Genomic DNA, 15855 nt, shown 5'->3' with positions numbered 1-15855 from the left:
TTAACCAATTTCAATTTCACCTTTATTTCCATAAATCAAAGTTACACTTCAAGTGGTTAGATCCTTTGTTTCACATTTCTCACCCCAAGTACACACCTAAAGTAGCTACCACAAAATGTGCACCTATTACCATTCTAATAGACATTAGTTGTTACTGTATTTTTTCAATCTGATGCAAGTATCATTTGCTAAAAACCATTTATAGTTATTTTTTCCATTTACATGAAGTGGAGATAAGTTGTAAATTGATGGTGTTCTGTTTGCTGTGGGTCCAGCCAGTATTAAAATGCGTAGCAGCCTTAAAGCTCAATAAACTGTTAAATAAGTAGCAGTGTAAAAGCATCTAAAGGGTTCTACGTATGGAGTTATTTCACACTGCGCTAGGAACAGGATGGAAAACCTACACAGTAGTGTCTATTCTATTCCACACACATCTCTTCCTTAAAAGGGCTTGTCTTCATAACCTTTAATGACATACCTTGTGCAACTATGAACTTAGTGGAATAAAGATGCTGTTAGAACTACTTGTTGAACAAATACATATTGTCTTCCTTTAGGAGACCATGACATATACTCTGAATCTTTCTGGATTGGCTGTAAAGTACAGAATGCATAGAAGTTCCTAGTGTCCTCTATAGAATGTTTTTACAGAAAAATACTTTAATTTATGCAAAAACGTATTTATCTTCTCTACATAAAAATCTCAATTTCAAAGAATCTTTGTATATTCCTTATGGAGTCAGCAGGAGAATACATTTCTCTAGAGCTGTAAATACCCTCTTTTAGAAGAAATGCTTGGTATCTTTGGTTTGCTTATATGCTGGATGGACAAAAAAATATTTTTAAAGGGAATAAATACCTAGATACCTGAGGTTCATCTTTCATTTCTTCTAACATTAACTTTGGATAACATTAGCTGTTTGGTAGCTGAAAAGGGAAATTCTCTACAAAACAATGAAACACAAAGCTTATTTCAGTAGTGCATATTAAATAAGACAAGGCTGTTTTAGTAAAACTAACTCTGAAGGTTAAAAAACAAAACTAGCAATCATATTTGTTCCAGAATTAGTAATCCTATTTCTTCTGTGTCACCACCTTCTTTATAAATATAAAGTATTACAAAAATATTCACAATAGGATTTCTACATTAATCTATTATTCCATATTATATTTTGAAAAAGTGCTTACAGAGGCAAGTTCATTTACTGCAAACTCATAACCTTCCAGTTGTCTGAAGCCCTGGTCCAGTTGTTTAAAACCCTCATTCAATACAGAATGAGGAGTTAAGACAACTTTCAGTTTTCCTTCTCTGAATGCCCTCCCTACTTTTACATTTTCATGAAAATCAAGTAGCAGCTGCTTGAAAAGTACAGTGTGATTTGTATTAAATCGCAGGTTAGTAATGCAGTTACTTCTAAATAGGAGGTTTCATCTCTAAGATAAGGCTTTGAGGAATATTTCATTTCTTTCATTTTTTATCCTTCTTCTCATTATCCAATACTTTATATTCATCTAACACAGCATGGCCGGTTTCCTTCGCAGTTTTCTTTACAACAGCTTTAATACCAATATTGTCAATGTTAAAGGCTGTCACACCAACATTGATTGCAGAATTCATGGCGTTGTCTGTAGCATGGCCAGCATCATCCCCATACCTTAAGAAAGATAGGCTTGTAAATATGTTTACTTAGTATTGTTCTCTTCACTAGAATTCTTTTGAAAGAAAAAAATTAAGCATCACCAAGTACAAATAATAAGCACACAGCCTGAATGTCAAAGAATGAAATTAGAAATCATCAAACCATTTGAGTAAGGGCTGTTCCTCTATCATACGGATTATTCTTTAAAGATACTAATATGCTTCTGTGCTTTTTCCTCAAAATCCTTCCTGTCTTTTGCCCTCCTTCTCTTCTAGTTTTGAAGAGTAGAAGGCTATCTATAGAACCATAAGGAGGGGAAGTTGTGTGCAGTAACACTTAAGTACTTTGTAACCTAAGTTCTTAGGTAAAACTCCTAATACCCTCTGTTCCCCCATGTAAATCCTCACAGTTAGACCCTTGTAGGTGCTGAACCTTCTCAGTCTGTACCGTGGGTGGCAGCACTGAGGAGGAGGGAGGGAAAACACCATCTCACCTTCCCACCTCTTAGGGAAAAAGGGACCAGAATCACCTCAGGCATGTATCTTCTTAGTTGGTACCACCACTGCCAGAGTAGTGCTTGGTTAGTACTTGTCCTGTATCACCTTTACCTGTGTCTACACGGCATAACGTGATACTAGGTCTGGTGTAACAGCAACACACTGGCATATTAGTTCAAAGTCCCAAAATTAGACACACTGAGGTAGAGCACCACTGTGCTCAAGCAAATTAACCCAAACAGGTTAATTTAATCTAACAGGTCTCCGGGTACAAAGAACAGCTGACACAACTACACTCATGTGTTGGAGGTAGCAAGGTCCTTACAAAAAAGATTCCATTGTGCAGTGAAAACTTGTCTGAAGTAACCTGGAATCAAAACAGTGGCAAAGGGGAAGGGCAGGGGGAAGGAAAAGTTACAAAAAACCCCAAAATGCTCAAAGCTATCTTGAGGATTTATTGAAAATTACCAAGAGATAAAACCTCTGTTCCCCCCACTGGGCTGTGGGTCCAGCTTCTTTATGCATTAGGGGCAAGTCAGCAGCCTCGTATTAATTACTCAAGTGTGAAACAAGGTACCCATCTACCCCAGGAGAGAGAGCGTACTGGAGGAGGACAAAGTACAGTGAGAGCAGCAACTCTCAACTGTTCCAGGCAGCCAGGTGTCTCCCAGAGAGCACTGTAATCACACAAACCAGGCCACAGGGAAGCACTTCTGGCACCATCAAAATCCCAGCAGTTAGCAGAGTTACTTTTTCCCTGTGGTTTTCTTTGAGGGCTTCAAAATAATGCTAGAGAGAAGCACAGAGTATCAAAGTATCCAAAAATCTGTCACATCAGCAGTACAGCAGCCATGATATAATCGCTGGGACCAAGAATGAAAGTGAATAAAAAGAATTAGTGCTTTTTTGTTTTTAATTCTCTGATAGAGTAACAGCCTTGAATTACCAACATCTGATTTGCAGATCACAGAATTAATCTCACAGCAAAAGCACAGTATTTAGTCAATTTGATTAGTCGTTTTCACCTCAGGAACATCATAAACCAGTTTTATATAACATGAGTAAAATAGGTAACCTCATTTAAAGTAAGACTGTAGCTCATCCCATACAGTTAGACTAACAATTTCATAATATTTGATAATTGATTTTTCAGGTTGCCTGTCTCAATTGCATCATTTCTAACTTTTTTCTTTTAAAAAAAAAAAAAGAAAAAAGTTGGGCTACTCTTTCCCCTGGTTCTGATCAACATACACATATAATGAGCATCTCTTTATAATTCCATCTTCAAAGGTATTGCAGCTAAGTTTTAGCTGAGTTTTTTGTTGACTTAAGAGACACTGTGATGATGCTGCTTTAACTCTGTGTCCATTAAATGGAATTTAGTTCATTTACTGCAGTACTTTGAGTGTCAGAAATCTTTGTCGCTGCAAGAGAAAGCAGCTCCAAAGAGATATGTAGAATTTGAATACATTTATATATAGATCAGGATCAAATATCAAATATTTTCAATTGTATTGTAATTAACTGCAACATTTAGTTACTTGTTTTTCACTCTTTGTGGCTGTTGACTGCTGATCTCCATATTTCCTTTTTTGATATCTAAACCAGAAACATTAATGCGAATTTATGTGAAAAAGAGTACCAGTACAATACCCCCTGATGTTCCTACTGAAAACAAACATGAGCAAGAAAGCACCAGTGACTAGGACTTCACTATTGAGCCTCCTATTTGAAATGCATCACAACACAACCCTGAATTGCTGCCCCACTTAATCCCGTGCACTGATGTTTAACCTTGTTACCTCCTGCTAGTAGCCTCTATGCACTGGCAGCAATCTTTTTTAACATCTGTTTTGCTACAGTTATTGCCAATGCCATTTAACACACATGCTTTTGCTTAGTCTTCAATTTCTATTATACCTATTGCACCTTTTTTGAGGGGTGCGTTTCATACGTTTTGCAGTTATTTCAGTGTATTCCATTACTCTCCACCGCATCTTCCAGTACATGTACTCAGCACCTTGATCCCAAATGTTACTGTCCTCTTTCCTTGTTACCTTCTTCTAAGAACACCTGTATTTTGCAAGTCGTGGCTATCCTATTATTGCTATTTATGCCTTAGATTTCCTTATACAGTATTCTTTCTTGTACCTCCTCGCTTCAGTCAGACCTTCTTCCATTTTTCTACAAATTTAGCTAAGTTCACATAAATTCAAGATCAGAGCTGAGAGGTTTAAAACCGTAACTTTTTTCGTAATGACACTGTATTGTAGAGGAAAGATATAAATCTGAACAGTATCTGTAACACAGACAAGCTATAATACTTCTAGAAGAGAGCTAAAAAAATACTTACCACAATCATTTACTCATTTCATATTTTCATTTACAGGAGATGTTCATTACTGTGCACTTAGCAGCTTATCATCTGCTGCGTAATTAGAGCAAAGCAGGTATTTCAGTTAGCTTCCCTGCACTTTCATGAGCTTTTTTTTGCCAGTAATCAAGCACAATAACAATATATTCTAGAAGATGAAACCAATAAAAACATAACTTACTTGTATTTGACAGTTTTTACAGTCTCAGTTGAAACACTTTTAGCAATGCACTTCGCTGCACTTTCTAAACCTTGCCACACTGTTGAAAACCCTGTAAGAACGAACAGCTTATTTGAGTTCATAGCATTGAAAAGCATGCAATTAAAAAAGTATATGGAATTTTTATTACCTTGAACTCCACTTGCTGCTACCACCAGAGCACCATCAAAAGTGGATTTGCCATCTTTATCTTTCTTAAGGGATTCTGGAACTAATTTGCTGCCGTGCTTTTTCACATGTGGAGCCAGCTCCTTTCCCACACAGCTTGCTATAGAACACACTCCCTCAACTACCATAAAACAAGAATATGCAGATTATTTAGAAAGAACACAGCACATCTTTCTTTAAAAGTCCTTCCTTCTAATTAATACTAAGCTTCACTGAAGTCTTAAGTATTGATTCTATCTAAATATGTTTATTTGAAAGATAGACTCTAATCCATGCTTAAGTACCAAACTGATAGAAAAGCAACCTTATGTTTCAGATTCTGCACAGCTTCAACTCCTAAGAAACAAGGGATGTTGGTCTTATGGCTAAAAAGCACTTTACAAGAAACAGAATATGTCACGGACTCTGTTTCCATTGCTTTGTTACCCCCAGCTTCCAGATGGGGAACAAGCTGTGTTTCTTTCCTGACTTGTCTTCTGGAGAAGTCTTTCTTACAAAGCACAAGTAGGGCACAAACTACTGATCACTGTTTTTCACCAGGTCAGTCCCTCCTCTATCTAGTTCAGAGAAACCAGCTCTCATTTTACAGAATATTTATTATTTAAGGCAAAAATATAATATACCATGAGGTGGAAATTTTTACCTAAGAATTGGCTGACTTTCACAGCTCCTCCAGTGGCCTGTTTTGCTACCTGAAGCCCCTTTGCTACAGTTGGGTTGACTTCCAGAGGTTTTTCTTCTGGTTGAATGTGTTCTCGCAGCTTAGAAGCTCCTTTGTGGATAGCTTTACCAGTATATTCTGCTCCTTTTATTAGGCCCCAGCTTACCCAAGATGCACCTTCAAGGCAAAAATTGTTTTTCTTAGAATGTACAATTTTACAGATGATGATTCTTACAGCTTTCCTTCCTCTGCCTCTGCAACACTGACTTTAGAAACATTCCTGATTACACAGTCTGCAATGACACTCTTTCTTGAATGGGTCAGCATGAATTCCTGCAGTGATTTCTGCTCCTACACCACCCACATTTTTTCAATTCACTTTAAATTTAATACAGCCAGCCCTCATCCAAATTTCAGCTTAATACAGATATTCAGGTTTTTAATAGATATCCAAGCCCCAGCTGGGTCCAGTGATAGAACTGCACATCTCAATGCTATTAACATTCTGAAAATGTACAATCCAACCCTCTAGCCTTCCTAGTAGATTCGTATTTATTACAATCAGCTGGTGGTCATTTGTATATTCCAAAGGTTCTCTGAGGAAAAAAAAAAGTTTATCTGCAGAAATCACAGTAGATACCAACTGTAATATATCCGCTCATACAGGAGTTACATTGTTCTATCATAGCGGTTTGAGTCACAGGGGGTGATATCCTACCATGTAGTCCAGTGAGGAGACCCAACTCATTTGCAGTGAACAAGACAGTTGGCAATGGATTTAAATTCTGCACTGGTTTTATAAAGCTCATAAAAGCATCCATTAGATGATCACAACTGGAACTGGTGAACAACTGCTACTGACCACTCAGCTTCTACCAGCACATGTGCATTTAGGTGAAAATACTGCTTAAATGTTACCCACAAATTTATATTCAACACAATCCTCTTATTAAAACAGTACCTGACAAGATTCCATGGGCAACTTTCTCACTCCATTCTGGCAACTCTTTTTGACTTTCTGCTCCTTCAGGTTGTGGCTGGATACGTACAGTCTGAGGCAAGTTAACAGCATCACTAGAGGCTTCTGAAGGCTAACAAGTGAAAGTAAACATCTGAGAATCTACTTTGTAATGCATCATCAACATTTCTGTTTTAAACCATACAGATCCACTATCAAATAATCTTCATGTTGTGTATTCCTTGGCTAAGTGTACAAAAACTCAAGGGAAATTTGTGATTCAGTTACTTTTGCACAGAAATGCTCTGCATTCAAAAAAAAAAAATCTTATCAGACAGCTCGGCATTTTCTGTACACTTTCTTCATCCAGTTATAATGAAAAGATTTGCTTGCCAACATGGCCATATGGTTAAGTACCTAAGTAGGGAAAACTTAAAATACAAGTTAACTGGCAAAAAAAATAAAAGACTTGTCCATCTATCATTTTTATCTTCTCAGAGGGAAGTCAACTCTGTTGTTACTCAATATGGGAACTGGAGTCTTTAGTCAGAGAATCCAGCTGCACTAAAAGAATGCAGCTGTTTGGTTGTTTTGCTCTTCATCCTTTTCTCCTGAATTCAAAAATAAAGGAGATTATTCATTCTATGTGCTGTTGATGCTTTTGCAGACTGGCACAGCCAAGGAACACATCAAGCTGTGCATGACACTGCTCCCCATCTCAAGCGAGGTGAGGAGGTTCTGTGCCATTTCACGTCAAACACTAGAGTTTCTGCAGTAGAAGTTAATCATTCAAACATAGCAACCACCACCACAGTCTGGTTAGCATTTATAAAAATTGTAACTTTACACAGTTCACAGACAATGTATAATTAAACTTTAATTACAGAAAGTAAAAAAAATGTAACTGATTTAGGTTTTTCTTAAGATCCTATTTCTAGAATTTCACCAATGTAAAAGTAAAAAAAACCCTAATACTGCCATGATTGGCAACACTGCTAGTTAATGATGAATAGAAAGAAAAAAATTGGGTTTTTTCTTAGTTCAGAAAGATCTACATGAAAGCATTCCTAGAGCAAACCTATAAGCAAAATAAAATACACAACATAGAATAATATTTGATATTACATGGAATTCTTAGATTCCTCTGACGTATTTACTAGAAATAAAAGAAGGTAGTGCAGAAAGGTGACTGTTGCAGTAAAACAAACCAAAACCAACATTAACAGAAAAGATAAGACTTAGAAGGTTGCTAACCAGAAGATTAACAACATATCACTGGCATGTACTGTATCATCAATTACTGCTTGACAGCAGTGTGAAACCTCATATTCAAGAAATGTCTTTAGCATGTGACCAAAACACTTTGGGGGCCAGGTAGGAGAAATAACCTTAATACACAGCTATAGCTAAAAAACAAACAAAAAAACCCCAACAAACCCCCCAAACTATGCTCCAGATATAATTTATTTACACCACAGTTTGGGTCACTACATAGAAAAAAAACTCAATGATGCTTCTAAGGACTATGGTAAGGAACAGAAATGCATTATCTAATAAAACAGATGACCACTAAAATTATATTAAATACAGCTGTTAATTAGATCCTTATGAGTACTATATAAAACAGACACATTAAATGACCATCTTACTAGGCTTTGAAATATTTGTGCTACATCAGTTTTAAAAACTTCAGAAGTCTGCTGATTTGCAAAATGTGGTAGCCTGTAGTAACTGAATCAGCTTTTAACAAAACAAACAAACAAAAAAAACCAACCAAAAATCCCCCCAGGGCACAGCATACAATACCACTGTCAGTCAAGTCTGGAATCTCAGCAGTTCTAGCATGTATTTCAGTGACTATTTTTTAAAATTCCTTTTTACAGTATGTAATTTTGGAATTGCTGTCCTGGAATTTACCTGGACTTTGTAGCCAGACTTCTGTTTAAATTTATCTTCAAAATGTGCTCTCACAGTTGCTGGGAGCTCTGAAGATAACCCTACTCTCTCATGGGATCCTGGCACCTGTGACATTATATCAGGGAACATTAACAAAAACATGGAATTTTAGGACAATAAGGAACTAGTGAGATATCCAATTAAGAAGTACTTCTACTCAGGAAAGAATTTTATCTACTTATTTATTCCCTGCTGAACTCAACAGAATTTATACCATAGAAGTACTCTGCCAACATGGCATGCAGCAAACTGGTCCTACATCATCACTGCATTCAAATCTTGGTGATTCAACAAGATTCTGCCTTTCCTGAAAAGGTATCATCTTGCTATCAACTTTTAAGTAGTTATTGATTACCATTCTTCCTGAAATGGTGCTCCAGTGCTCTTAAAAGAACATTTTTCACCTTGTTTCCAGTCACTGTATCTTACTGCACCTTTGTTAGAGGTGTTTTTTTATATTTTCTCTGTCAATATCTTACTGCAGTAAGGCATTAGGATTACCTATTTTGAGATCCCATTTACAGGAAGATTTTTGAGGTACACACTATTTTCATAACACACACTTTTCTGAAGCGGTTTAACATTTCTGAACTGTAAACACATTTGGGCACAATATTCCAAGACAGGTATCATCAAAACTACACAGAGAGCGTGTGTGTACAGACACACAGAGGAAAAAATGTGCTTTCTCCTGAACACAAAATTTCACTTTGGGTCATATGTTATCTTTTCAAAAAATAGAGAAAATATAGAAAATGGCCTCCAGTTCCCCTCTGTGCTTACAATTTAGTATTTTAAAACTTCTGTCTTCCCATAGAATCATTTTGATTGAAGAAGACCCTTAAGATCATCTAGTCCAACCATTAACGTAGCACTGCCTTGTCCACCACTAAAACATGTCCCTAAGCACCACATCTACCCATCTTTTAAATACCTCCAGGGATGGCAATTCCACCACTTCCCTGGGCAGCCTGTTCCAATACTTGACAACCCTTTTGGTGAAGAAATTTTTCCTAATATCCAATCTAAACCTCCCCTGGCGCAACTTGAGGCCATTTCCTCTTGTCCTATTGCCTGTGACTTGGGAGAAGAGACCGACGCCCACCTCTCTACACCGTCCTTTCAGGGAGTTGTAGAGAGCAATAAGGTTTCCCCTCAGCCTCCTCTTCTCCAGGCTAAATAACCCCAGGTCCTTCAGCTGCTCCTCAAAAGGCTTATTCTTCAGACCCCTCACCAGCTTTGTTGCCCTTCTCCGGGCTTGCTCCAGCACCTCAATGTCTCTCTTGTGGCGAGGGGCCCAAAACTGAACACAGTATTCAAGGTGTGACAGCACCAGTGCTACCAGTCTCACAGGGACCACCATTTCATTACCAAGTTGTTTAATCTTGAGTACTTTATCTCTTCCCCACTGGTGAGCTTACCAAGCAAGACACAGAACTTTACAGTTTTACACAATTAACTCAAAATGTGAGAACATACTGATCACTTACACCTTTCCTTACTGGCTTAAAACAGGCAGCTGAGAAATTTACCTGGATTCGAAGGTCAGACATCTGTTTTAAGAGATCCTCAAAGAGCTCTCTGTCAGCTGCTGGAAGTTCTGAAGACAGCACTACTCCCACGTAGGACCCTGGGACCTGGGACATCGTGTCAGGGAACATGTAGACTCCGGTATTGCAGCACAGAACAGGAGACTGGTTACACATTAGAGGATACAGCCAGTCACAAACCTAGAAAAGATAATTACATAGAGGAATTAAAGGATCCTTTTAAAAAGAAAGGCAAGCAGAATGTACTGATAAGCACCATAAGCTTGATTTTCCATAAAGTTCAGTAAGAAAAATAAAAAAGCCATCTTGGGAAAAAAAAAAACCACCCAAACAACAAAACCCAACGGGGAAACACTCCAAAACAAAACCTCCACGTTTTGATTAATTCTGACAGTCTAATATAGAGAAAACCAACCAAAAATCCCCCCAGGGCACAGCATACAATACCACTGTCAGTCAAGTCTGGAATCTCAGCAGTTCTAGCATGTATTTCAGTGACTATTTTTTAAAATTCCTTTTTACAGTATGTAATTTTGGAATTGCTGTCCTGGAATTTACCTGGACTTTGTAGCCAGACTTCTGTTTAAATTTATCTTCAAAATGTGCTCTCACAGTTGCTGGGAGCTCTGAAGATAACCCTACTCTCTCATGGGATCCTGGCACCTGTGACATTATATCAGGGAACATTAACAAAAACATGGAATTTTAGGACAATAAGGAACTAGTGAGATATCCAATTAAGAAGTACTTCTACTCAGGAAAGAATTTTATCTACTTATTTATTCCCTGCTGAACTCAACAGAATTTATACCATAGAAGTACTCTGCCAACATGGCATGCAGCAAACTGGTCCTACATCATCACTGCATTCAAATCTTGGTGATTCAACAAGATTCTGCCTTTCCTGAAAAGGTATCATCTTGCTATCAACTTTTAAGTAGTTATTGATTACCATTCTTCCTGAAATGGTGCTCCAGTGCTCTTAAAAGAACATTTTTCACCTTGTTTCCAGTCACTGTATCTTACTGCACCTTTGTTAGAGGTGTTTTTTTATATTTTCTCTGTCAATATCTTACTGCAGTAAGGCATTAGGATTACCTATTTTGAGATCCCATTTACAGGAAGATTTTTGAGGTACACACTATTTTCATAACACACACTTTTCTGAAGCGGTTTAACATTTCTGAACTGTAAACACATTTGGGCACAATATTCCAAGACAGGTATCATCAAAACTACACAGAGAGCGTGTGTGTACAGACACACAGAGGAAAAAATGTGCTTTCTCCTGAACACAAAATTTCACTTTGGGTCATATGTTATCTTTTCAAAAAATAGAGACAATATAGAAAATGGCCTCCAGTTCCCCTCTGTGCTTACAATTTAGTATTTTAAAACTTCTGTCTTCCCATAGAATCATTTTGATTGAAGAAGACCCTTAAGATCATCTAGTCCAACCATTAACGTAGCACTGCCTTGTCCACCACTAAAACATGTCCCTAAGCACCACATCTACCCATCTTTTAAATACCTCCAGGGATGGCAATTCCACCACTTCCCTGGGCAGCCTGTTCCAATACTTGACAACCCTTTTGGTGAAGAAATTTTTCCTAATATCCAATCTAAACCTCCCCTGGCGCAACTTGAGGCCATTTCCTCTTGTCCTATTGCCTGTGACTTGGGAGAAGAGACCGACGCCCACCTCTCTACACCGTCCTTTCAGGGAGTTGTAGAGAGCAATAAGGTTTCCCCTCAGCCTCCTCTTCTCCAGGCTAAATAACCCCAGGTCCTTCAGCTGCTCCTCAAAAGGCTTATTCTTCAGACCCCTCACCAGCTTTGTTGCCCTTCTCCGGGCTTGCTCCAGCACCTCAATGTCTCTCTTGTGGCGAGGGGCCCAAAACTGAACACAGTATTCAAGGTGTGACAGCACCAGTGCTACCAGTCTCACAGGGACCACCATTTCATTACCAAGTTGTTTAATCTTGAGTACTTTATCTCTTCCCCACTGGTGAGCTTACCAAGCAAGACACAGAACTTTACAGTTTTACACAATTAACTCAAAATGTGAGAACATACTGATCACTTACACCTTTCCTTACTGGCTTAAAACAGGCAGCTGAGAAATTTACCTGGATTCGAAGGTCAGACATCTGTTTTAAGAGATCCTCAAAGAGCTCTCTGTCAGCTGCTGGAAGTTCTGAAGACAGCACTACTCCCACGTAGGACCCTGGGACCTGGGACATCGTGTCAGGGAACATGTAGACTCCGGTATTGCAGCACAGAACAGGAGACTGGTTACACATTAGAGGATACAGCCAGTCACAAACCTAGAAAAGATAATTACATAGAGGAATTAAAGGATCCTTTTAAAAAGAAAGGCAAGCAGAATGTACTGATAAGCACCATAAGCTTGATTTTCCATAAAGTTCAGTAAGAAAAATAAAAAAGCCATCTTGGGAAAAAAAAAAACCACCCAAACAACAAAACCCAACGGGGAAACACTCCAAAACAAAACCTCCACGTTTTGATTAATTCTGACAGTCTAATATAGAGAAAAAAAACTGATTTTCCCAGGACTATACTTCAGGCTGGTAGCCTCTTCACTGAGGTCTAGTCTTGAGGCCCAGGTGTAGAAGCAGATGAAAAGCACTGCCAAGCAAGTTAGGCCTGTGACCTCCTGCCCATCTCGGGACAGGTTTAACCAATAGGACAAAGAGAACATAGGGCTGTCGTTGGCCAACTGTTGAAGACTGCTAACTCCGATGGAGGTGAACCAGCAGACCCAAAACTGCTAGGAAGCTAGGAAGTAGTTGTTGTTTATTCCTCCAAGGTTCCCCTTCACTGATGAGACTTCCAACAGGGAGCCAAAGTCAGAAACCAGATGGGAAACACAATGTACGTTACAGAACATGCCCACGTGAAGCAAGCATGGACCGAAAAACTCCAAATAATGCATCTTTCTTATCTGTAATTCAGAGTCTGGATTAGCATGGGCCCATTCAAATTATCAGTTGTCCTAATTGCAATACGTTATCACTAGTTGACACTCAAGTGAGTAGCGGCAACTCTGTTTTACAGTGACATGTCACAATAAATGAATCAACATGTCTTCTCTGTTAGTTAATTTCATTAAATGAAAAGACATGTTTAGTCAACTCCTTTAGAAAATGAAATTCACCAGAACAGTCAGCACTTGACAACATTGGGAAGACACAGAGGTGACTTTTTTCAGAAAAAGTCAAAAATAGTGTGCGTTTGCAAAAAACTTTTTCCAACAGCTGTAACACCCTTCTTATTATCACACAGATTCAGGCTCAGAAGAGCAAGAGATGAAGAAGACTGCCTTTTCATTTTTTATGAAAGTTCTTGAAAGAACGAGAAAATTATTTTCCTGTTACCTGAAGAAATGCAGGTGGGCGATTCTGGGCCGTCTCACTGTCTGTATCCAAGAACTTCACAATGCGTAGATATCCTGGATATGAAGGAGCACTAACCTGCCCGTCAGGAGTCACAAAAAATATCTGTACTCCTTGGGGAATCAAGATCAGCTCATCTGCATCCACCCCCAGGTTTTCAAGGGGAGGTGGCTGAGTACACTTCCTGTAGTAGTCCTCGCCTACAGAAGAAAACTCCCCAGAGTCTGTGCCGTAAGACACAGTGAAATGGCCATTGGTGGCTTGAGGAGTATAGGCAGGAGGTGCTTCATCTGGCAGACACAGAGGTTTTGCAGCTGATGGACTCGGAGCTGGGATTTGCCCCTGGCTGGCGGTGGCAGCGCTTCCGTCTGCTGCAGGCGGCTGACTCGGTGCAAACAGAGACGTCGGGGCGGGGGGTCTCGCTGGCTTCTCTTTGGAAGGAACGGATGGGTACAGCCTGGGCACCCCAGCAGGGGCGTCCATGGCAGCAGCACTGGCTGGTACAGGGGGGGTGTTTTGCTCCAGAATGCCCAGTCGAGCGTGAACGTTTTGCAGGGTCTCCCTCATCTTCTGCTGCATTTGCCGGGCAGACTCCCACTGGGACCCCACGCATGCAGGGCCCTGCGATGGAATGCTGATTCCTCGGAGCAAGTGGTCAAGCCCTTGCTTATAATAACTTCTTGCCTCTTCCTTCTGACCCAGTTCATCTGTATTTAGTCCTTTATTAATAAAAATAAAGGCTTTCCTGTACTCTTCATTAATAGCTTTAATATTTGCGTCTTCTGGCAGAACTGGATCCTGCAGCTGTTCCATTACTGCAAATTGGAAAAAAAAATATTAAGACTACTCATAAACGAAGCCAAATAATGTTTACTTTCAAATGAAATGCCTTCTAATCAGTTTCTATTGATGACCATACTGCATGTATTAGCAGAAAGCTATCTAGTTGCTTGGTACAGTGTCTGATACGCTATGGTTATCTCCTAATAACCTTCACATTTAGAACACATGATCCCAAGACAGCAAGGCATTTACACACATCACATCCAGTTACATCACGTATTTCTGGCAAGTTAAACATCAGAAGAATATGGACATACCTGATAATAAACTTTGCATCTTAAAGTATCAAGATCAGTAGCAAACAGAGGACTAAAAAAATAATTTGAAAATCTAACTTTACTTTTGATAATATTTTCCAAAGAGATCTCTAAGGTATTAAAAAATTCAGTTAACATTTTGTCTATTTAAATAAAAACCAAACTTGCAAACTCAGTACATTTTTTATTTAAATGATTTAAGGGAAAGCACTCAAAAGATCTAAAAAAAAAACTTGATAAACTATAACATCAACACACAGAACTGGGAAGAAATACTTTGAACAGTTAAAGCTGTGCTTTCCAAAACAAAACCAGAGAATTATTTATTTTCTTTACAGTGTTTATAAAGTGAGAAGGATAACTGCTGTTTTCCCTTCCTTGCTCCCCAGGTGACAAAGACTTGGAAGTACCAATGTGTACAAAAGGTTCTATGTCTGTTTTGGAAAGTATTCCTCAAACTGCCTCATGTAGTTCAACAACGGAAGAGCACAAAGGAATCCAATAGGTTTATCTGAACTCTAAAATGCATAAAATCACTGTTTTAACTGAATGCAGATCTTCAGTCTTGGCCAAATGCAGCAAACACAAATCATTCTTGGACTAAGTGTTTACAACACACAATGCAAAAAATTCCAGTGAAATTTTTTGCTGACAGTGTTGAGAGGCACTGCCAATTCAGAAAAAATCAGGTTATTATACTAGAAGAGAATAATGATCCTGGACAACAAAAATGGGATACTATATAAAAATGAAAGGGCGTGCATTTCAAGAAAAACAACAATTCTATGCTGTAAGCTGCATGCTAGAAAAATCTAGAGATATCCATCAATCACAATGACAGCAAGCTACAGAAAACATGGGGGTAAGTAATATCCAAAGCGCAAAAATAAAAATACTTGTGTTACAGATACAGAAGCAGTAATGCCCCTGTACACAGCACCGGTGAGACCTCACACACCACCGAGCCACATTCAAGAAAGCTGCGCCAGAACAGGAAGAGATGTGCTGGTTACTGATTTGTTTTCTGATGAATCGATTACTTCTTCCTACAGAGAGGCAGGTTTGGCTTACGGAGCCAATAAACCAAAGGGTAAGAGACTGGATTAGTCTCTATAAACACACTGGATGAAAAGAAGAAAGTAAATCAGAAAAGAATAAAAGAAGTACTGAAACCTAAACTTCTAATAAAATCCTGAAATAGTGCCTGTTTTTAAGTTTATTTAATGTCTCTTGTCTTAGTCTATCAATAAAGTAGAAAAAAAAAAGCTTCTTACTTTTTCTTTCTCTTCAGAGCAAGATGGGATGTTTAGCTCTG

General features: G+C 38.6%; 1 protein-coding gene across 2 annotated transcripts; it reads right to left on the bottom strand.

The window, feature by feature from the left end:
- SPG20 (spastic paraplegia 20 (Troyer syndrome)) lies at positions 1–14255 on the bottom strand. Of its 2 annotated transcripts, XM_014966080.1 has the most exons (8): positions 13423–14255; positions 12154–12351; positions 10583–10687; positions 6522–6651; positions 5543–5737; positions 4862–5020; positions 4693–4783; positions 1–1655 (listed from the first exon to the last, which is right to left on the bottom strand). In XM_014966080.1, exons 1-8 carry the CDS (start codon positions 14251–14253, stop codon positions 1469–1471), a joined length of 1896 nt encoding a protein of 631 aa, XP_014821566.1. In that variant the 5' UTR covers positions 14254–14255; the 3' UTR covers positions 1–1468. The 2 variants fall into 2 exon arrangements, with proteins under 2 accessions (XP_014821566.1, XP_014821565.1); XM_014966079.1 differs by lacking the exon at positions 10583–10687.
- Between the last annotated feature and the right edge of the window lie 1600 nt (positions 14256–15855).

The sequence above is a fragment of the Calidris pugnax genome, unplaced genomic scaffold (assembly GCF_001431845.1).
Source record: "Calidris pugnax isolate Ruff unplaced genomic scaffold, ASM143184v1 scaffold20, whole genome shotgun sequence".
Classification (NCBI taxonomy): domain Eukaryota; kingdom Metazoa; phylum Chordata; class Aves; order Charadriiformes; family Scolopacidae; genus Calidris; species Calidris pugnax.
Note: the sequence above shows the minus strand (reverse complement) of the source record. Positions and strands in the feature narration are given on the sequence as shown.